Consider the following 23,616-nt stretch of genomic DNA (forward strand, 5'->3'; position numbering starts at 1 on the left):
ATTGATGATGTGACACAGGACAGAAGCAGCCGGATGAATTCTGAGGTATTCAGAGACATGCTGTGTGCTCAAATTCAGCCAAATGCAGCCAAACTGATTGGTCGGTGTTTCATAATACAGATGGACAATGACCCAAAACATAAAGCCAAAGCAACCCAGGAGTTTATTAAAGCAAAGAAGTGGAATATTCTTGAATGGCCAAGTCAGTCACCTGATCTCAACCCAATTGAGCATGCATTTCACTTGTTAAAGACTAAACTTCAGACAGAAAGGCCCACAAACAAACTGCTGCAGTAAAGGCCTGGCAGAGCATTAAAAGGGAGGAAACATAGTGAAACTCAAGTTTCCATCAATGAAGAGTTATAACATCAACGAAACTGTCTTCTTGTTAAAACTGTTAATGTTATAGTCATGCTGTCTGTTGTTGCCCAAATGAGGATGGGTTCCCTTTTGAGTCTGGTTCCTCTTGAGGTTTCTTCATGTCGTCTGAGGGAGTTTTTCCTTGCCACCGTCGCCACAGGCTTGCTCATTGGGGATAGATTAGGGACCAAATTAGCTCATGTTTGAAGTCGTTCAAATTCTGTAAAGCTGCTTTGCGACAATGTTTATTGTTAAAAGCACTATACAAATAAAATTGACTTGACAGCGTCTGGTGATATCCATGAGTTCAAGACTTCAGGCAGTCATTGCCAACAAAGGGTTTTCAACCAAGTATTAGAAATGAACATTTTTATTTACAATTATTTAATTTGTCCAATTACTTTTGAGCCCCTGAAATGAAGGGATTGTGTTTAAAAAAATGCTTTAGTTCCTCACATTTTTATGCAATCATTTTGTTCCACCCACTGAATTAAAGCTGAAAGTCTGAACTTCAACTGCATCTGAATTGTTTTGTTCAAAATTCATTGTGGTAATGTACAGAACCAAAATTAGAAAAATGTTGTCTCTGTCCAAATATTTATGAACCTAACTGTAGATAGCATGGAGAAGGGAGCATGGGAGTGAGTATAAGAGCATCAAAAGAGAAGCAGAGGTAGCAGTGCAAGAGTGTGGAATGGAGGTAGAGTTTACTGAAGACAAGATCCAGATGGATTAGGAAAGCATGCCACAGGGTTGGAAAGAGTGCTGGAAGGCCCTAAAGAATGGCATGGAGGTGATCAGTCTGTGGCACTGCTGAAGTGTTATTGAAGCCTTTCTGTTTTAGTCAGCATTAACTTTCTCAGCAGTTTGTACTACAATAGATTTATAATATAATCTTAATTGTGTCTCTTTTTAAGAAAACGATGGCAGTTCAGATCAGGCGCCTGGGAGATGATTACTCCAGATACCAGAAGGCGTTTGAGCTGTTTCTGGAGTGCTCGTCTGAACACCAGAGTATGAGAGACTTCATCCATAGCACACTTCCAGACATCCTGACCACGTATGTACACGCGCTGGCCACAGTACATGAGAGGGGAATCAAATCATACAAATGCTCTAACTTTAGTCTCATCTTCCTGACAAACTCTTTCTGAAGCGAGCATTCATTAAATTGTGTGTATTATACAGCATGTTATTTTGTGTGTGCTGTTCTAACTTCTGTTTTGTTGAATGTCAAGTAAATTTATTTTTATCGCACTTTAAACAAGAGACATTGGTATCTGACATTACATGTGTGTTTTCTGTATGAGCTCGACACATCTCGGCTCAATGTTCACTTACAATTAAAACACTTTAAACAAGGAAGAAGTGTTGGTACATGATGAAATAGTGAAAACTTATCCAACTGCAGCTAATACATTATTGTTTCCTTAGTAATGACTTATGCACAGGGACTTGTATGGCAGATGTTCCACATATACTGATTAAAAAACCGTATGATCATTTGAAATGGTTAACTTTTTTGATGATTTGTTTATTTAACATGTATGGAAGGAGTCTCCAGTGTTCCTGCTTTGTAACTGTCAGAAGTCAAGCTGGAAGTTTGAATTTTCTGACTTTAAGCTGCAGCTCTAAATCTGAAGTTGATTTTTAGTGGTTTGAGCATGCTGATTTTAGCTGCTCATAAGTGAACTGCTTCTAAGTTGTAGTTAAAGCAAAGTATAGATAATGTGCAAAATTCAAGGTTTTAATGGTATCAGAAAAAACAGTGATGTTGCATCATCTCTTTAAATAAGATCTTTGTCAAACACTAAAATCCAAGATTCACGCTAAACTGTACAGTGTGTGTGTCAATGTTGAGGATGAGTTAAATCAGGAATTGGTGTCAGTGTTTATCATAATTTAATTTAATATTCATTCTCTCTCTCTCTCGTGCTCTCTCAGTGTTGGAGCAGGAAAATCCACACTGAATATGATGGGAGTGGGAAGTGGATCAGGTATAAATATTCTGTTATTATTTAATATATTCTTATAGTTCTATCGTTGTATAAACGTGACACACACCATCGGCAGGAGAGATCGATGTGGAAATCCTCACACAGCTGCACGCTAAACATCCTGAGGCCAGGGTGGAGTACGAGGTGGTGGAACCCAGCGGGAACATGCTGTATAAATATAAAGGTTACGCACTTGCACATCTGGTCACTGTTATTTTTAATTTGGGTCATTGTGTGTCTAACTCATGAGCAGCTCAATATAGAGTTTATTAAAATGTACATTAAACATCTACACATGTACAGGACTATACAGTATGGGGTAGGGTAAATGCTATAGGACTTGGGGCAAGGGTGTTCAAGCTTATCCAGAAAGGGTCAATGTGGCTGCAGGCTTTCGTTCAAGCCAAATAGGAGGTACACTTAATAGTTGATTGAACACCAAGATGATCTGATTAAACAAATGAAATCAGGTGTGCCTCCTGCTTGGTTTGAATGAAAGTTTGCAGCCCCACAACCCTGTGTGGATTACATAAATGGTGTCGAGTGTGTGCACGCTATAGGGCATGTGCACACTGTAGGGTTTAGTGTGTGTGTGTTGGGGTGATTTATGTGAAATTCAATTACGATTACTTCTAAAGTTTTTGATTATAATTGCAACTATGATTACATGTACTACAATTATGATTACTTGAGCACAATTACGACTACAGCAAATACTATGCCAAATTCTGTTATGGACAAGTGCTTTTGACCTGTTTGGGGACAAATTTGGGCACTTGTGAGCAATACTATTCAATGAATCAAATGATGAAAATAAAGAAAAAAACAAGAATGCTAGTTTTACTTGCAAAACTTATAATTTTTCATTATTCATGTTTTCACGACGTATAGTCTCTAATGTAATGTAAAACTGGCCAGTGTACATTAAAGTGCAAGAGACTATATGTGAAAACATAATTTCTTTCTTCTGTTTCTGATGAACATATCAGTTGATATGCGTGCAGTGTAGTGCATACAGTGGGGCAAAAAAGTATTTAGTCAATCACCAATTGTGCAAGTTCTCCCACTTAAAAAGATGAGAGGCCTGTAATTTTCATCATAGGTATACCTCAACTATGAGAGACAAAATGAGAAATCCAGAAAATCACATTGTCTGTCCTGATTTTTAAAGAATTTATTTGCAGATTATAGTGGAAAATAAGTATTTGGTCAAGAACAAAAGTTCACCTCAATACTTTATATACCCTTTGTTGGCAATGACGGAGGTTAAATGTTTTCTGTAAGTCTTCACAAGGTTTTCACACACTGTTGCTGGCATTTTGGCCCATTCCTCCATGCAGATCTTCTCTAGAGCAGTGAAGTTAAGGGGCTGTCGCTGGGCAACACGGACTTTCAACTCCCTCCAAAGATTTTCTATGGGGTTGAGATCTGGAGACTGGCTAGGCCACTCCAGGACCTTGAAATGCTTCTTACGAAGCCACTCCTTTGTTGCCCGGGCAGTGTATTTGGGATCATTGTCATGCTGAAAGACCCAGCCACATTTCATCTTCAATGCCCTTGCTGATGGAAGGAGGTTTTCACTCAAAATCTCACGATACATGACCCCATTCATTCTTTAATTCTTTCCTTTACACGGATCAGTCGTCCTGGTCCCTTTGCAGAAAAACAGCCCCAAAGCATGTTTCCACCCCCATGCTTCACAGTAGGTATGGTGTTCTTTGGATGCAACTCAGCATTCTTTCTCCTCCAAACACGACAAGTTGAGTTTTTACCAAAAAGTTCTATTTTGGTTTCATCTGACCATATGACATTCTCCCAATCCTCTTCTGGATCATCCAAATGTTCTCTAGCAAACTTCAGACGGGCCTGGACATGTACTGGCTTAAGCAGGGGGACACGTCTGGCACTGCAGGATTTGAGTCCCTGGTGGCGTAGTGTGTTACTGATGGTAGCCTTTGTTACTTTGGTCCCAGCTCTCTGCAGGTCGTTCACTAGGTCCCCCTGTGTGGTTCTGGGATTTTTGCTCACCGTTCTTGTGATCATTTTGACCCCACGGGGTGAGATCTTGCGTGGAGCCCCAGATCGAGGGAGATTATCAGTGGTCTTGTATGTCTTCCATTTTCTAATAATTGCTCCCACAGTTGATTTCTTCACACCAAGCTGCTTACCTGTTGCAGATTCAGTCTTCCCAGCCTGGTGCAAGTCTACAATTTTGTTTCTGGTGTCCTTTGACAGCTCTTTGGTCTTGGCCATAGTGGAGTTTGGAGTGTGACTGAGGTTGTGGACAGGTGTCTTTTATACTGATAACGAGTTCAAACAAGTGCCATTAATACAGATAACGAGTGGAGGACAGAGGAGCCTCTTAAAGAAGTTGTTACAGGTCTGTGAGAGCCAGAAATCTTGCTTGTTTGTAGGTGATCAAATACTTACTTTACCGAGGAATTTACCAATTAATTCATTAAAAATCCTACAATGTGATTTCCTGGATTCTTCCCCCCATTCTGTCTCTTAGTTGACATGTACCTATGATGAAAATTACAGACCTCTCATCTTTTTAAGTAGGAGAACTTGCACAATTGGTGGCTGACTAAATACTTTTTTGCCCCACTGTACACAGGAAAAATGACTGAGCAGTTTTTTCCAGAGTTAAAAGTATTTTCCTCAAAATAGTTAATTTTGCTCTATTTTGGGTTTAGAGATGTATAACATTTTGGAGTGGGAGCAAAATTACGGAGTAATTGTGTAACAGTTGGTTGTGGCTCTGAACTGAGTAGAATAGTACAAGAGTTAATTTCAAGACATGCTGAATAGAGTCAAATACCAAAATAAACTCAAATACCAGATAAATGAAGATGTAAAAATCAGTTTGAGAACTGTTGGAATGTGTGAAAAACATGACCTTACCCATTGGGACTTGACTTGATGGGATTAAGAGTTGACAGTGGGAGGGGTTTTCACTCTTCTCATTGAACGTGAATGGAATCTTTTCCCCTTCTCATTTAATACTCCTCCCACTGCCAACCCTTTATCCCAAAACAATAGGACGTAATTTTTTTTTTTTGATGGCCAGTTAATTGTCCAAATCAATGGAGCAGATTTAAGATTTTGTGCTTGATACATTCCTAAGACTGAACAGAATCACCTCAAGTGACCAAAACGGTTCGACAGAATGCAGAGTCATGTTTTTTTCCCCACATATTCCAACACAGTTCTAAAACTGCATTTTAGAACATCTTCATTTATCTATTTTTTTTATTATTATTATTACAACCATGATGTACTACATGGATATTATTGTAGCTGAACTTGTGCTGAATACAAAAGAGTCATATGACTTTGAAAATACTGCTTAGATTTGTTGAAATTGACAATAAAATCGGAGCATACCAAAATCATTAGAGTGCCAGAAAATACCCTCAGACCCCAGAGGGTTGGAATCCACTGACCTTGCAGGTAAATGGACCAAAAATGCTCAGTATACACAAGGTACCAATGTTCTTCACTTATATTTTTACCATCATGCAATTTTGTTATATGATTAGCATTATTGGTACCTATAATTATGATTACTGGTACCTACAATTGTGATTACAGTATGTTTCCTGAGTAAAATTACAATTACATTATGATTACATAAAAGTAATCTATTACAATCAGTTACGATTACCCCATGTCTAGTATGTGTACACGTGGGCACACTGTTGGGGGTGTGTGCACTGTAGGGTGTGTGTGTTTGTCGATTTTCTTACGTGCGCACACTCCACTAACAACGTTTACTCTGAACAAATTATTTGATTGGCTGGTAGCATCATGTGGGATGCGTAACAATGCATGCGAATTGGTCTGTGCGTTTCTTCTGTACATACATTGACTACCGTAAATGCAAGAAAAGTTGCTCAGTTTAAAATAGAAATGGTCTGTCAAAATTTAATAATAGGTCTGGGTCCGGATCCGGACTGCGGTCCGTCATTTGGTGATGCTGGCTATAGGGTCGAGAATGTGTGCTGTAGGCTATAGGACTATTGAGTGTATGGTGTATTGTTTGGATTGTAGCCTATCAGCTGTTTTATGCTGTACTGTTACCAAACCTGTTCAGGTTTAGTCTCAAGGACACCGGGTCTTGATCACATCACCTTCAAATTTAATAATGTTACGGCAACCGAGTTTGAGAGTGACTGGAAGCAGAGAAACACTGACAGGAAAATGGACTTCATTCATATGATTCAGGTTTGTACATAATGTGGCCAAAGCTTTGTTTAAATAAAATTATTTTATTATAGCTCACTGCTTTCTACACATTCCACTGTTCTTTAATTGAATTATTTGCTTTTTGTTATAAATGTTACAAAAGAAATCAGGATAGTTATTGATATAGCAGTGTTGAGTTTCTTTTTATTAAAGTACTAGTAAACGTTCCAGTGTATGCTTAAAAAAAAGTTTGGGGTTTTTCTGCTAATATGATTGTTTTTATTCAGAATAACACTGTGTCTCCAGTGTTGTACTGTAGTGTTAGGATGTGTTAGGAATTTTAAAGTAAATACTAAAATGTTTAGCAGGACATGATGATTGGTCACATTTGTCACTCCACAGATGCTGTACTATGTGAAAGATCCGGAGGCAACAGTTTCTTTCTTCCGAAGTTTGTTGCACAAAGATGGTAAACTCCTTGTCATCCTGGTCTCAGGTACACACACCACATCCACACATTTATTTTTTTGTATTAACTTTTATTCATGAAGCACAAGGTGAGGGGGACCCCGTAAGGCAGGTATTGCAGAGCTAGCCAATTTGTTACTCTTCCGTGCAAGAGATAGTGGGTGAGGTGGGTAATGGAGATGCTATGAAGATCAGGTGCACAGCCGCTGTGTTACAACTGCAGACATCAAGAGTTTCTTAGATGCCAAAGAAATCCCTTACAGAAGCCATGGTTTTGTGTCCAGTGTGGACATCACTGAGTGTTTCACAGCCAGAGATGAGAAAGGAGAGCTGATGCTGGATTTTCTGACGGAGATACTGGAGCTCAGTAAGAGTGCTTCTCCAGACCTGAAGGCTGGAGTGCTGGAGCTCCTCAAACACCCTGAATGCAGCCAAGAGATGAATGGCAGGGTCCTGTTCAACAGCAACATGGAGGCCTTAGTGCGCATGTGTGTGTGTATATATATGTGTATGTGTGTATATATATATATATATATATATATATATATATATATATATAAGTAGTACATCTCAAAAAATTAGAATACTATGAAAAAGTTCCCTTTTTTCATAATTTAATTCAAAAAGGTAAACTTTCATATATTCTATATTCATTACATGTAAAGTGAAATATTTAAAGCCTTTTTTCTTTTAATTTTGATGATTATGGCTTATAGCTCATGAAAATCAGAAATCCAGTATCTCAAATTATTAGAATATTCCCCAAGATCAATCAAAAAAAGGATTTACAATACAGAAATGTCCAACTTCTGAAAAGTATATTCAGTTATACACTCAATGCTTGGCTGGGGCTCCATTAATTACTGTATCAATGCGGTGTGGCATGGAGGTGATCAGTCTGTGGCACTGCTGAGGTGTTATTGAAGCCCAGGTTGCTTTGATAGTGGCCTTCAGCGTATCTGTATTTTTGGGTCGGGTGTTTCTCATCTTCCTCTTGACAATACCCCATAGATTCTCTCTGGGGTTCAGGTCAGGCAAGTTGGCTGGCCAATCAAACACAGTAAGATCATGGTCAGCAAACCATTTGTAGTTTTGGCACTGTGGGTAGGTGCCAAGTCCTGCTGGAAAAGGAAATCGGCATCTCCAAAAAGCTCGTCAGCAGATGGAAGCATGAAGTGCTCTAAAATCTCCTGGTAGATGGCTGAGTTGACTTTGGTCTTGATAAAATACAGTGGACCAACACCAGCAGATGACATGGCACCCCAAATCATCACAGACTGCGGAAACTTCACACTGGGCTTCAAACACCTTGGATTCTGTGCCTCTCCACTCTTCTTCCAGACTCTAGAACTGTGATTTCCAAATTAAATGCAAAATGTACTTACATCTGAAAAGAGGACTTTGGGCTACTGAGCAACAGTCCATTTCTTTCTCTCCTTAGCCCAGATAAGACACTTCTGACATTGTCTCTGGCTCAGGAGTAGCTTGATATTAGGATTGCGAAGTTGTATCCCCTTTCTTGATGATGTCTGTTCGTGATGGGTCTTGATACACTGACACCAGCCTCAGTCCACTCCTTGTGAAGCTCTCCCAAGTTCTTGAATCAACTTTTCTTGACAATCCTCTCAAGACTGCAGCCATCCCTGTTGCTTGTGCACCTTTTCCAGCCACCCTTTTCAGCAATGACCTTTTGTGGCTTACCCTCCTTGTGGAAGGCATCAGTGATCATCTTCTGGACAACAGTCAAGTCAGCAGTCTTCCCCATGATTGTGGTTGTGTGTACTGAACTAGATCGAGAGATGCACTGGTTTTTTTTTTTTACTCAAATTCGAAATGAAATATTCTAATATTTTGAGATGGGTTTTTTGTTTTTGTACTGTATGCCATGCTGATTTAAAATTAAAATGGCAAAATGCTTGACACATTTTAGTTTGTGTAATGAGTCTATAATATTACATTTTTGCTTTCTTCAATAACTGATGGAAAATATTGAAATCTTTCACAATATTCTAATTTTTTGAGATGCATGTGTGTTTTTTAATTTTTATTTTTTTTATTGCTTTGATGGTTTCATGTATTTTGTAATATTTTTATTTTCTAAATATTTATCAACATACCACCATTGTGGCATGGGAGCCTGTGATTGGTGGACAGCCGACAAAGGGTTTCTCCCATTGGTTGTAAATCGTGACATAAAAGTTGTAAACACATACGGGATCCGTTGATTGGCCGTGTCGTCGTCGTTCTTCCAAGCACGATTACTACCCACCTTTACAACAGAGATGTCTTTGCTGACTTTTGGTTTCACCAAATCAAAAAATTACAGCGGGAAGTAGCAAACACCTGATAATAAAGGTACTATTTAGACTGTAAAGACAATTACTAAATATAGACCCCTTGCAGGCGGCACGGTGGCGTAGTGGTTAGCGCTGTCTCCTCACAGCAAGAAGGTCCGGGTTCAAGCCCTGTGGCTGGCGAAGGCCTTTCTGTGCGGAGTTTGCATGTTCTCCCCGTGTCCGCGTGGGCTTCCTCCGGGTGCTCCGGTTTCCCCCACAGTCCAAAGACATGCAGGTTAGGTTAACTGGTGACTCTAAATTGACTGTAGGTGTGAATGTGAGTGTGAATGGTTGTCTATGTGTCAGCCCTGTGATGACCTGGCGACTTGTCCAGGGTGTACCCCGCCTTTCGCCCGTAGTCAGCTGGGATAGGCTCCAGCTCGCCTGCGACCCTGTAGGACAGGATAAAGCGGCTAGAGATAATGAGATGAGAGATGAGATGAGACCCCTTGCACTGACGTCACATTTACCTTAGCAACCGTCGCTACCCGTATTAAAAAAAATCTGATATTCATGGAATTTTTTTTTCCATGTTTATCTAGATCTTTTTCACATAAAGCAGCACATAAAATAGTAAATGCAATGCATTTTATTAATTTAATGTTGATAAAAACTCCCCAGGCCCACATTATTAAAAAAGCAATTATGAAATACTGGCATATTCTAACCACAGATCCAGTCTTGTTTGCACTTTTTCAGGATCCACCTCTTTTTGTCAACAAAAGAGGACCAAACCTCCGTAATAAATTGGTCAGAGCTACCATCTTACCTCCTCCGAAACACACTATTAACTCCCATTAGAGAAGGGAATTATCCCTGTGGAAATTGTGCTCATTGTCACAATTCGGTGAAAAACACTTTTAAGCACCCTAGAACTGGGAAAACCTTTGGAATCAGGGGGATCATTACATGCAACACAAAGAATATTATATCTTAACATGTCCATGTGACAAAATTTACATAGGTAAAACTATCCGCCCTCTGAAACAAAGAATTGGCGAACATAAGAGTTCTATTAGGAGGAAAGATGTGAACTATCCTGTTGCCTGTCATTTTAATGATCAGTCACATCCTGTTTCCTCACTCAGATTTAGAGGTATAGAACAAGTTACCTTACACAGAGGGGGTGACGTTGACAGAAGTTATGCCAACGGGAACTCTTTTTTTTGGATATATACATTAGAAGCACTACAACCATCAGGTCTAAACGAGGATTTTGACAGGAGTCTTGTCTCGTCGTCTTCCGCTTTATCCGGGACCGGGTCGCGGAGGCAGCAGTCTAAGCATGGAAGCCTAAACTTCCCTCTCCCCAGACACCTCGATCAGCTCTTCGGTCTAAACGAGGATTTTGACAGGAGTCTTGTCTCGTCGTCTTCCGCTTTATCCGGGACCGGGTCGCGGAGGCAGCAGTCTAAGCATGGAAGCCTAAACTTCCCTCTCCCCAGACACCTCGATCAGCTCTTCGGGAAGAACACCGAGGCGTTCCCAGGCCAGCCAAGAGACCATAGTCCCTCCGGCGTGTCCTGGGTCTTCCCCGGGGCCTCCTCCCGGGGGGACATGCCTGGAACACCTCCCCAGGGAGGCGTCCAGGAGGCATCCGAAAAAGATGCCCGAGCCACCTCAGCTGGTTCCTCTCGATGTGGAGGAGCAGCGGCTCTACTTCGAGCTCCTCCCGAGTGACCGTGCTTCTCACCCTATCTCTAAGGGAGCACCCAGCCACCCTGCGAAGGAAACTCATTTCGGCCGCTTGTATCCGCGATCTTGTTCTTTCGGTCATTACCCAAAGCTCATGACCATAGGTGAGAGTCGGAACATAGATCGACCGGTAAATTGAGAGCTTCGCCTTTTGGCTCAGCTCCTTCTTCACCACGACGGACCGGTAAAGCGACCGCATCACTGCGGAGGCTGCACCGATCTGCCTGTCGATCTCACGCTCCATCCTTCCCTCACTTGTGAACAAGATTCCGAGATACTTAAACTCTTCCACTTGAGGCAGGACTTCTCCACCAACCTGGAGAGGGCAAGCTACCCTTTTCCGGTCGAGAACCATGGCCTCGGACTTGGAGGTGCTGATTCTCATCCCAGCTGCTTCACACTCGACTGCAAACTGCCCCAGTGCATGCTGGAAGTCCTGGTTTGAAGAAGCCAGCAGGACAACATCATCCGCAAAAAGCTGAGATGAAATCCTGTGGTTCCCAAACAGGATTCCTTCCGGCCCCTGGCTGCACCTAGAAATTCTGTCCATAAAAATTATGAACAGAACCGGTGACAAAGGGCAGCCCTGTCGGAGACCAACATGCACTGGGAACAGGTCTGACTTGCTGCCGGCAATGCGAACCAGACTCCTGCTCCGTTCGTACAAGGACCGGACAGCCCTTAGCAAAGAGCCCCAAACCCCATACTCCCAAAGCACCCCCCACAGAATACCACGGGGGACACGGTCGAATGCCTTCTCCAGATCCACAAAGCACATGTGGACTGGTTGGGCAAACTCCCATGAACCCTCGAGCACCCTATGAAGGGTATAGAGCTGGTCCAGTGTTCCGCGACCAGGATGAAAACCACATTGTTCCTCCTGGATCCGAGGTTCCACTATTGGTCGAATTCTCCTCTCCAGTACCCTGGAGTAAACCTTCCCTGGGAGGCTGAGAAGTGTGATTCCCTTATAATTGGAGCACACTCTCCGGTCCCCTTTCTTAAAAAGGGGGACCACCACCCCAGTCTGCCACTCCAGAGGCACTGTCCCCGACCGCCACGTGATGTTGAAGAGGCGTGTCAACCAAGACAGCCCCACAACATCCAGAGACTTGAGATACTCAGGGCAGATCTTATCCACCCCCGGTGCCTTGCCACTGAGGAGCTTGCAAACCACCTCAGTCACTTCGGCTTGGGTAATGGACGAGTCCACCTCTGAGTCATCAGCCTCAGTCTCCTCAATGGAAGACATGATGGTGGGATTGAGGAGATCCTCAAAGTATTCCTTCCACCGCCCGACATTGTCCCCAGTCGAGGTCAACAGCTCCCCACCCGCACTGTAAACAGTGTTGGCAGAGTACTGCTTCCCCCTCCTGAGGCGCCGGACGGTTTGCCAGAATTTCTTCGAGGCCGACCGATAGTCCTTCTCCATGGCCTCCCCGAACTCCTCCCAGTTCCGAATTTTTGCCTCCGCAACTGCCCGAGCTGCAGCACGCCTGGCCTGACATGAGTGTATTTATTTAATTCTGAATTGTTTATTGAATGTTGAACTGTTTATGCTTTGTTTTATGATGGCGGGAGCCTGATGTGTACACAGCATGGACTTTTTTTTTTTTTTTTGTATATGTTTCATGACTATTTTTACTACATTAACCATGATGCTCTACTGACACAGTGGCTGCAGCACTGACTACAGGTGCTCCTAATTAAGATGTATTAACTCAGCACTGTTTGTTGGACTATGCACTCTGCCTGATGAAGGTCGAGTGACCGAAAGCTTGCTATCTTAGTAAAGAAATCATTCCACAGACTTCAAGTGTGTGGATTTGTATTCTATTTAATTAATTTAATGTTGATAAAAATACTTTGCTAAACTAGATCTATTTCTAGAATGCTTAGAGTCAACATTCCGCCATACTTTAGATAATGTAGCTCCTCTAAAAAGGAAAATGGTCAGAGACAAAAAATTAGCACCCTGGTATAATGATGACACTCGCACTTTAAAACAGACCACTCGAAAATTGGAACGTAAATGGCGTCAAACAAAATTGGTAGTGTTCAAATTGGCGTGGAAGGAGAGCTTCCTGAAGTATAGAAAAGCTCTTAGTGCTGCGAGATCAACATATCTCTCCTCCCTAATAGAAGATAACAAAAATAATCCTAGATTCCTATTTAATACTGTAGCAAAATTAACCAGGAATAAGTCCACTATAGACAGATGCACACCTGCAGTATGTAGTAGCAACGACTTCATGAATTTTTTTTAATGACAAAATTGAGAATATCCGACAAAAAATTCAAACTACTAATTTAAGGTTAGACAATGAAAGTGACCTTGTAGTTAACAATATAACTGTATCAGATCATCAGTTAGAATGTTTTACTCCCCTAAAAGAAACTGAATTACTTTCATTAATCTCTACATCAAAAGCCTCAACTTGCGTACTAGATCCCTTACCGACACATCTATTCAAACAGATAATGCCTGGAGTAATTGAACCGCTTCTAAAAATAATAAATTCTTCTCTTATGATTGGCTATGTACCCAAATCCTTTAAACTAGCAGTTATCAAACCCCTGATTAAAAAACCTGACCTTGATCCCTGTCAGCTGTCCAATTATCGGCCAATATCAAACCTCCCCTTTATCTCCAAGATCCTTGAAAAAGCTGTGGCACAGCAGTTATGCTCATATTTACATAGGAATAACATCCATGAAATGTATCAGTCAGGATTTAGACCTCATCATAGCACAGAGACAGCACTGGTTAAAGTAGTAAACGACCTACTGTTGGCGTCTGATCAGGGCTGTCTCTCGCTACTTGTGTTGCTTGACCTTAGTGCAGCATTTGATACCATTGATCATTCCATTCTTCTGGATAGACTAGAAAATGTTGTGGGAGTTAAGGGAATGACCCTCTCCTGGCTCAGGTCTTATCTAACGGATCGTTATCAGTATGTTGATATAAATGGTGATATTTCTAGACGTACCAAGGTAAAGTTTGGTGTTCCACAAGGTTCTGTCTTGGGTCCACTGCTTTTTTCTCTATATATGTTACCTCTGGGCGATATTATTCGTAAACATTGTATTAGTTTCCACTGTTATGCTGATGATACACAGTTGTATGTCTCTGCAAAACCTGATGAGAGACACCAGCTTAATAAAATTGAGGAATGTGTTAAGGACATTAGACACTGGATGCTTATAAATTTCCTTCTGCTTAACTCTGACAAGACTGAAGTACTTGTGCTAGGACCACATACAGCTAGAAGTAAGTTTTCTGATTACACAGTAACTCTGGATGGCCTTTCTGTTTCTTCACGTGCAGCAGTAAAAGACCTCGGAGTGATTATTGACCCCAGTCTTTCATTCGAAACTCACATTGATAACATCACCCGGATAGCTTTCTTTCATCTCAGAAATATTGCAAAGATAAGAAATTTAATGTCATTGCATGATGCAGAAAAACTAGTCCATGCTTTCGTTACCTCCAGGTTGGATTATTGTAATGCCTTACTGTCTGGATGTTCCAATAAGTGCATAAACAAGCTCCAGTTAGTTCAAAATGCCGCAGCAAGAGTCCTTACTAGAACTAGAACATATGACCACATCACGCCTGTCTTATCCACACTGCATTGGCTCCCAATCAAATTTCGTATTGATTATAAAATACTACTATTGACCTTTAAAGCACTGAATGGTCTCGCACCACAGTACCTGAGTGAACTTCTGCTCCTCTATGACCCGCCACGCCTACTTAGATCAAAAGGTGCAGGCTATCTGCTGGTACCTTGTATAGTGAAGGCTACATCAGGGGGCAGAGCCTTTTCTTACAAAGCCCCACTGTTATGGAACAGCCTTCCAAGTAATGTTCGGGAATCAGACACAGTCTCAGCATTTAAGTCTAGGCTGAAAACATATCTGTTTAGTCAAGCCTTTTGTTAATGGTGTTTGAGGTAAAGGAGTAGATCTGGAGGGTCCTCAGACATAGTGTTTTGGTAAACTGGGATGTATGGATGCTGTCAGTCCCCACTCGCTTGCTCACTCGAGTTTGTTGACGGTGCAGTGGCTGGCTGCTTTATGTCCCGGGGCTCCCTCATGCCTGTGTTACCTTCTGGCTCTCTCCTTTTAGTTATGCTGTCATAGTTAGTTGCCGGAGTCCCTGCTTGTACTCGGTGCAATATGTATACTGTTCCTACTTATTCAGGTGACATTGGGCATACCTAACCACCTGTGTTTTCTTTCTCTCCCCCCCCCCCCAATCCAAATCTGTCCCTCTGAGTTACATGGAGTCAACAGGAAATCTTTTGGTGGAGACGGTGGGGACCTCGACTGGCTATCGTAGCCTGCAGGGAATCGGCCGTCAGACATTCTGTCGCATGTCCCAGACCCGGTGAAATGTAACTGAATTGTCTTGGCCAGCCCTAAGGGTCCCATCTGCATCTCATCATTGCTGAGGAGTGTGCTCCCATCACCCAATCAAGCATCCAGCCAGAGCAGGTCATGATATATTTTTTTTACCATATTAACATGCCATTGTGTGTCATGCCTGATGTAAAGACTCTCGTCTCTGCGAGCCTACCACACAGATTTAATACTTGTCATTTTTAGGGCATACCTAACAACATGTTTTCTTCCCCCCCCCCCCCCCCCCCCAATCTGTCCCTCTGAGTTACATGTTGATCCTGGGATTGAGATGCTGGCCTCTTCTGCCCCTCGGACCTGCTTGATCCATCCTGGTGCCCTGTGTCTGGTCGGAGTTTTATCGCCCCACTCCTGTGAAGGACGGCCCCATGAGGACAGTTGAGGGTTATACCTGTTAAAACTGTTAATATTATAGTCAGGCTGTCTGTTGTTGCCCAAATGAGGATGGGTTCCCTTTTGAGTCTGGTTCCTCTCGAGGTTTCTTCCTCATGTCGTCTGAGGGAGTTTTTCCTTGCCACCGTCGCCACAGGCTTGCTCATTGGGGATAGATTAGGGATAAAATTAGCTCATGTTTTAAGTCGTTCAAATTCTGTAAAGCTGCTTTGCGACAATGTTTATTGTTAAAAGCGCTGTACAAATAAACTTGATTTGATTTGATTTCTTCTCATTATCTCTAGCTGCTTTATCCTGTTCTACAGGGTCGCAGGCAAGCTGGAGCCTATCCCAGCTGACTATGGGTGAAAGGCGGGGTGCACCCTGGACAAGTCGCCAGGTCATCACAGGGCTGACACATAGACACAGATGACCATTCACACCTACAGTCAATTTAGAGTCACGAATTAACCTAATCTGCATGTCTTTGGACTGTGGGGGGGGGGAACCAGAGCACCCGGAGGAAACCCACGTGGACACGGGGAGAACATGCAAACTCCGCACAGAAAGGCCCTCGTCAGCCACAGGGCTCGAACCCGGACCTTCTTGCTGTGAGGCGACAGCGCTAACCACTACACCACCGTGCCGACGTTTGTTAGAACTGGTATATACATAATTCTGGAACACTGAGGATGACATGAGAGCCAGTATGATGATGTAAAGGCCTGGGGGCCAGTGTCTACGGGTCCAACTAGATGTTCTGGAAGGCTATTCCGTACCCGGACAGCAGTGTGGAGGAAGGTTCTGTCCAGGGTGCGAGTATTAGAGGCTGGAGGTCCAGGGGATGATCTGGCATAGCTGTGCATAGACGGGTGGTTCGCCGTCTAGGGTATGGCGGGGGGAGCATATCCCGGAGATTTGTAGGGCAGTGGTGGGTGTGCATTTTGAACAGGACTGTAGCAGCAGCAACCTGTCTTCTGTGGCCAAGGCTGGGGATGGAGAGTTTTGTGCTGGCAGTGTCCTGGTCCACTCCTATAATCTTTAGGGCTGCCTTCTGGATGTTGTCGAGTAGGCCAAGATGTATTGGTGAGGCATTCATCCAGCTGAGTGAGGCGTATTCCATGACTCTGCATACCTGTAGCTTGTAGACAGTTGCTTGGCTCTCCGTGGTGAGTTTACTGGCCATTCTCCCCAGTGCTGCCAGTTTCTGACCTGCCCTTATGGAGATTTTGGTCAGATGTTTTGACCAGGACAGCTTCTTGTCTGATGTGACCCCCCCCCCCCCCCCCCCCCCCCCCCAGGATGTCCAACTCATTGGCCGTGGTCAACCGGTGACCATTGAAGTGCAGGTCCAGTGCAGATTGAGTCCTCTTTCTGAGTGTAACAAACTTGCACTTTGATGGCTCAAAAGTGGTCTTCCACTGGTCTCCCCAGATGGCGATTTGTTGGAGATCCTGGTTCAGGCTCGCCTCCACTTTGGCCTTGTCTGCTGGAGATCGGATGCATGCATACAGGGTTAAGTCATCAGCATACATGTACATCTCATTCTCACATACATCGACCAGGTCGTCGATGGAGAAGAGGAGAGGGGTGAGGATCGATCCTTGAGGTACTGAGGCACTGATGGAGTAGGGTTCTGAGGCCTGGCCTGACAGGACCACTCTGATGGATCTGTTTGAGAAGTAGCTTTGGAGCCATTGAAGCAACTTTCCAGACACTCCTCTCGAATAGAGTTTGGCCATCAGACCGTGATGCCACACTTTGTCAAACGCCTCCTGGATGTCCAAGGCCATGATGCAGACTTCCTTGCCTGAGTCTAGGGAGTTGTTCCACCTCTGGCACAGGATGTTTAGGAGGTCAGCCGTGCTGTGTTCTGGTCTGAATCCAAACTGTCTGTGGGAGATGAGATTGAGAACATATCTCTGTAATTGTTGGTTCACTGCTGATTCCATAACCTTGCTGATGACTGAAAGCAGGGATATGGGGCGGTACTTGGACAGGTCTGCTTTCGAGTCTTTTTCTTGTGCACTGGAGTAACAGAGGCCACTTTCCACTGACTTGGGAAGAGTCCACTTGAAAAGCAGCGGTTCAAGAGGTGACACAGGGGGCTTGCGAGCTCTGCACCACATTCTCTAAGGAGACTGGTGGGGATTTCATCTGGCCCAGAAGCTTTGTTTGGTTTGAGTCCTTTTAAGAGCCTCTTCATGTCCTTAGGTTTGAATGTGATGGTGTCGATAGTGCAGGAGGTGGGTTGCTGGATTTGAGCTGCCAGGGCAGTTGCATCTTGGAGATGGCATTTTGTGCGAATGCCTTGCAGAACACTTCTGTCTTTTCGTGGGCAGTAATGTGGGCTGTGTTGTTGTGGATAATGACAGGGATGTCAGAGGTAGCAGCTCTCCCAGAGAGAGTTAACAAGCCTCCACCATCTCTTGCCAGTCAGGTTATTGCCAGTGAGTTCCTTAGTGAGTTTGGTGTTGTAGTTCAGCTTAGCTTGCTTCTCTGCCTGGTTGAATGTGTCTGGCATCTGCAAACTGCTGCTTATTGGTGGGCGAGTTGTTGCTTTTAAGCTCTCGAAAGAGACGCTGCTTCTTTCTCGCAGCTCTTCGGCAGTTCTTGTCGAACCATGGTTTGTCTTTTTTTTTTTTTTTGGTGTGACCATTTTGTTGGGGATGAACTGTTCCATGGCGGTCTGGATGATTTTGATTTCTGTGATCTGGGCACATGCTCTCAGGATCTTCCACAGAGAATACCTCCTGCCAGTCGGTGCCTGAAATGAAGCCTCTCATTCCCCAGTAATTTGGCTTTCTCGTACTGCCATACCTTTTTGTATGGCTTATCTCCGTATGCTGGCAGGTCAAGCCTTACTAGGACAGGGTTATGGTCCGATGTTCCCACGTTGGCCAGTGATGTGGATACAGCTGGAAGGTCAGTCATGATGAGGTCTAGAATCTGGTCACCTCTGGAGTCATCACGACTTGTTCTAGGCCTAGACAGCTCACAAGCTCCAGGGCCCAGTGGCCAGCTGCATCAGTTGTTTGACTTTCTAGCCAATCTTCATGATGGACATTAAAATCTTCAACCAGCATGACAGAGTGGGCACCAAATTCAGCCATTGCGGGAAAGGTTTCAGTGTTGAGGTAATTGAAGACATCGATGTTGGCGCTTGGTGGTCTGTAAACAGCTCCTATGAGGAGCTTCTGGGAGCGTAGAGTGACTGTAAACCACATCAGTTCAAAGCCTTTTGGGTCTTTTTGTGCATCATGGTGGATGGCAATTCCATGCATGCAAAACACTGCAATTCCGCCTCCTGAAGAGTTTCTATCTCTCCGACAGCACATGGTGTATCCTGGAATTGCAATGCGCTCGGCTCCGTCCTGTACAGTCTCATCCAGGAATGTCTCTACCACAATAACGATGGTAGGTTTTTTTGGCCTTGCACAGGTTAGCCAGTTCGCTGATGTTTTGTTTGTTTGTTTTTGTTTGATCTTGGTCCACGGCTGCTAACCTCGATTATTTGCAGTTCTTTATCTCCTAGTCGGTAGACGGTCATAGGTCATTTCCTTCGTGATCTTTCCTGTGGGGGGGGTTTCTCTGTACTTTGTAGCAATTGGTTGGAGGTTACAGGGGTTGCTAGCCCCTGCATTCTGGATACACTTGAGCAGTGCGGTGGGGGTGCACGCTACACATGACCTGATCTGAAAGCATCAAAAGACTCATAACAGATTGGGTCCAGAAGTAGACCACTTGGCCAAGGGTGGGGTGACCAGCGTTTATCACACCCCTCACTACCCCTGATTTAGGTAAGTCAGATTGTATGCGGATCTGTTTGTAGGTAGTCAAGCAAGGTTACAGTCCGCAGAATGAGGCTGTCATGGCAGCACTATTTGTATCAGGGATATAAATATGAAAAGTTACCCCCCCCCAGTCATGTAGGAGTACATTGGCTGTTTACTCTTCCCTCACTGTTTATCAGCAATATCAGTATTATCTTTCCCCCTGTACTTTTTTTGTTAAAGAAAGGGAATTTCAAGTGTTTTTCATCTAAACTTTTAAATAATCTCCAGTCGGGGCAGCTTCAAGTCTTGCTCGCTGTACGAACCTTCCATGTCTTGCGCGCAAATAACGTCAGAGCATTGCTGGAAGTGATCGGTGGGGTTTTTCTGATTTGCTTAAAGTATTTTCAATGGCAGCATCCATTAAATCATCCATTCTGCATAGAAACTGACTTTTGGAGATGGATATCTTAGTTGTGTGAGCTCCTTATTTTCAATTACTCACATGAATCATTAGTTTCTCATAATCTATCTTCATAACTGTATTTTAAAAATAGGTTTTCTTTTCCTTTAATGTCAGGAAGAGTTAAATATACTAAACTATGCTTGTGGTTACTCTGAAATCAAAAAGGAAAAAAAAAATCAATCCTCTCCAAAATAAAGCTCTGGGCAAGTGGAATTGTGTTTTGGGTGCTGCTTGCCCATTGGGCAAGTAAGACTGGGAGATTTTTTTTCAAGGAAAGTCATAAAACTGCCAACCTTTTCTGGTTCGAACAGTACCAATTAGGACTATGTAGACCAGGGGTGGGGAGCCTTTTTCCTATCAAGGGCCATTTCGAGTTTTATGACATCCTATGGGGGCCAAACTAAATTTTTTCACCTATAATCTCTGCTGAATATTTTAAGATGCATCCCATTTATTTTAGATTTCTTTCATGCTATTCAAATAAAAAAAAAAGCAACTTTATTGGTGTAACTGTCTTATCCTTTTTTAATCTTCGCATTTTCTTTTTAAATTTTATCCACCTCTTATTGTTTCAATGCTGTTTTTTGTCTTATTGATTTTATATGTACTGATGTAAAGCATTTTGATCATCTTATGTAATGAAGATGCTACAATATAATATTTTAATTATTATTATTATTATTATTATTATAATAATAATATCTGGCCGACCTAATGTGAAGGCTGGAACTGCTTCTCTTTGACGAGACGTCTCATGGTACAGATGACGATGCTACTCGTAGCTGGTTTTCCAGGTTTGGGTCAGTCAGTCTTGAGCGGAACCAGTTCTTTGCAAGGGTCAGTTTTGAGAAGAACTGCTCACAGCAGTAGGTTGTCTGAAACAGTGATGCAAACTTCAGTGCATGTCTCCTCAGAGTGGGAAAATCCTCAGGACGCTCATACAGGTTGTAGAACTCAAGCAGAGGAAGGTTGTTGTACCTAGCTTTGAGCTCATCGTTGCTTTGCAGCTCAAACAAATCCTCACCTTTGGTAGTGCCATGCATGGCTTGCGAAGACAGCATTTCCTTCTGCGTATCAAACTCTGCTGTAATCCCATGCACAAAAATGGTGAGTTGGGCGGTATTTGTGATGTCTGTCCCGTTGCAGGCTAAAGAGAAAAACTGAAAATCCCTCGCTGTATCCTTCAGTGTTTTCTCAATTTCTTGTGCCATGTCAGGAATCTGATTGGAGACGGTTCTTCGAGACACACTGACACTTTGGAAAAGTTTTACTTTGTCTGGTGCGAGCAGTTCCGCAGCAGTGACAAGGCACTCCTTCACAAACTCTCCTTCTGAACGTGGTTTCAGTTTCTTGGCGATTAGCTCACTTACCACAAAACTAGCCTGTGTAACATTTTACTTGGTTACCTTGAGGTCTTGTGAATGTTGCTTGTTGGGTGCCCAAACTCCGCGGAAGAGCATTAATTTTATCCACACGCACTTGTTCTTTCAGCTCGTCCAGCTTGGCATGTTTGGTGCTGTAATGATGCTCCAGATTAGCCTTTTTCATCACTGCAAGGGCGTCCCCACAAACTAGGCAAACTGGCTTGCTTTTCACGTCTACGAAAAAATAATTTGTCCATTTTTCCTGAAAAGTGTGACATTCCACATCTACATTTCTCTTCATACTCGCCATGGTGCGTTTTGGTGAAATTGTTAAACAGTCTGTCAATGCCTGCTAAATGACGTGACGCGACCACGCATGACCACACTCTGCTCGTGTGGGGTTCAAGACCCTCTTCTTGGCCTGGAAAGACCACCACTTTCCTATTTTATTAATTGCGGTCTCATTTTTTTTTTCTGATTGATTTTTGTGTGTGTATATATATAATGTGTGTGTGTGTGTATATATGTATGTATATGTGTATGTATATGTATGTATGTGTGTATATATGTGTGTGTGTGTGTGTGTGTATGTATGTGTGTGTATATATATATAATATATATATATTGTGTGAGAGAGAGGGGGTAATTATGAATCATCACCAACCACCAAAGCAAATTCCTTGTATGTGAGAACATATTTGGCAAACTCAATTCTGATTCTCGAGTGAAGTAAAGCAACAGTTGTAAGCTGCGAAATACCTCTTTTTCAAAAAAGCCCTCCCTGACTTTCCCTTCATGACTTCTTGAGATGTTACACAGCTGAAACACAACTGTGCACTTCAGGCCTGCCAATCTTTTACACATTTTGTGTAGGAGCTCTGCTTTTTCACATCAGACTATGTGATCACTTGCTAAAAAAAAGGCAGTTTTCTTTCTTCCAATAAAACAGCAAAGAGCCAGTGATTAAAATGATGCCCCTTACAATTATGACCCTGATCCAATCAAAATGAAATGGTGAAAGCACGTCACCAAGTGTGCATTTAATATAAACAGTAATGAAATGTACAAAATGTCTTAATCTTTTCTAACTCACCATGCCCCCCTGCAGGACAGAGTGGGTGGCACAAGTTATTGAAAACCTACCAAGCTCAGCTGTACAAGAGCGATGTCCATCTGTTCCTCACAATGGGAGATATCAGGAACTTTCTGGATGCTAAAGGAATCCCCTACCAGAGCCACACACTCCCATCTCAGCTGGACATCACAGAGTGTTTCACAGCTGGAGATGAGAAAGGAGAGCTGCTGCTGGATTTCCTGACACAGGTGGTGGAGTTCAGTAAGAGCGCTTCCCCAGAACTGAAGGCCGGAGTGCTGGAGCTCCTCAAACGCCCCGATTGCAGCTGCAAGGTGGATGGGAGGATTATGTTCAACAGCAACATTGAGGCCTTGGTGCTCACCCCATAGTGTCAAATCATAAACGTACACCAAGAAAAACATTTTCATGATTATTTTTTAAAAAAAGATTCTAACTGTAGCATCTTGGGTAAATCTGTCACTAGCTGTCTGAAGTTTGTTAGAATTTTAACTAAATTGTTTCTACATGTCTTGTAGCTCTTAAACAAAATACAAGTATTAAAAGCAATCATGCATAAACTGGACTGTGAATTATGGTGTATAAATTAGGACGATGACTGTACTTGGTATAAAATCAAATCCAATAAAATAATGGGAGATGATGGCTTCATCAATTTTAAACCTGTTTTTCATCAATTTTTTCCCCCTGTCAGTGTCCATGCTATTTTTAAAAAAATTTACAGGACATCAAAAAATGGAGACTGTATCACAGTAGCTGGAGTCATCAATGATTCAGCTACGTACCAAATGAGCTGTTTGTGTTTGCTGAATACCTATTCAAGTATTGAATATCTGTAGGAATTAGTTTTCATATTTTATGGGCTTACACATTTATCAAATATACACTTCATTTAATATGGGTATATTACCAGGTCTTGAAATAGTTTTAATGTGTATTTATTGTTTGACAAATTGCCTTTTGAGTTTTGCAAATATGGTTAAGGTTAGAAGTTTCCACTCACTCATCATGGCCATGAATGTCAGGGTTGGGTTAGGGTTTCCGGAAAGATCCAGGTCCTGGCATAGAGCAGGGCCGTG

The 23,616-nt window shown here is 42.7% G+C and overlaps 1 protein-coding gene across 2 annotated transcripts; it reads left to right on the forward strand.

The window, feature by feature from the left end:
• Positions 1-1,274: 1,274 nt before the first annotated feature.
• LOC132881412 (histamine N-methyltransferase-like) lies at positions 1,275-23,223 on the forward strand. 2 transcript variants are annotated; one of them, XM_060913860.1, is made up of 6 exons: positions 1,275-1,420; positions 2,305-2,357; positions 2,434-2,541; positions 6,454-6,584; positions 6,948-7,041; positions 22,553-23,223. In XM_060913860.1, exons 1-6 carry the CDS (start codon positions 1,284-1,286, stop codon positions 22,906-22,908), a joined length of 879 nt encoding a protein of 292 aa, XP_060769843.1. In that variant the 5' UTR covers positions 1,275-1,283; the 3' UTR covers positions 22,909-23,223. The 2 variants fall into 2 exon arrangements, with proteins under 2 accessions (XP_060769843.1, XP_060769844.1); XM_060913861.1 differs by lacking the exon at positions 2,434-2,541.
• The last annotated feature ends 393 nt before the right edge of the window (positions 23,224-23,616 follow it).

This window comes from Neoarius graeffei, unplaced genomic scaffold, assembly GCF_027579695.1.
Source record: "Neoarius graeffei isolate fNeoGra1 unplaced genomic scaffold, fNeoGra1.pri scaffold_72, whole genome shotgun sequence".
Lineage (NCBI taxonomy): Eukaryota > Metazoa > Chordata > Actinopteri > Siluriformes > Ariidae > Neoarius > Neoarius graeffei.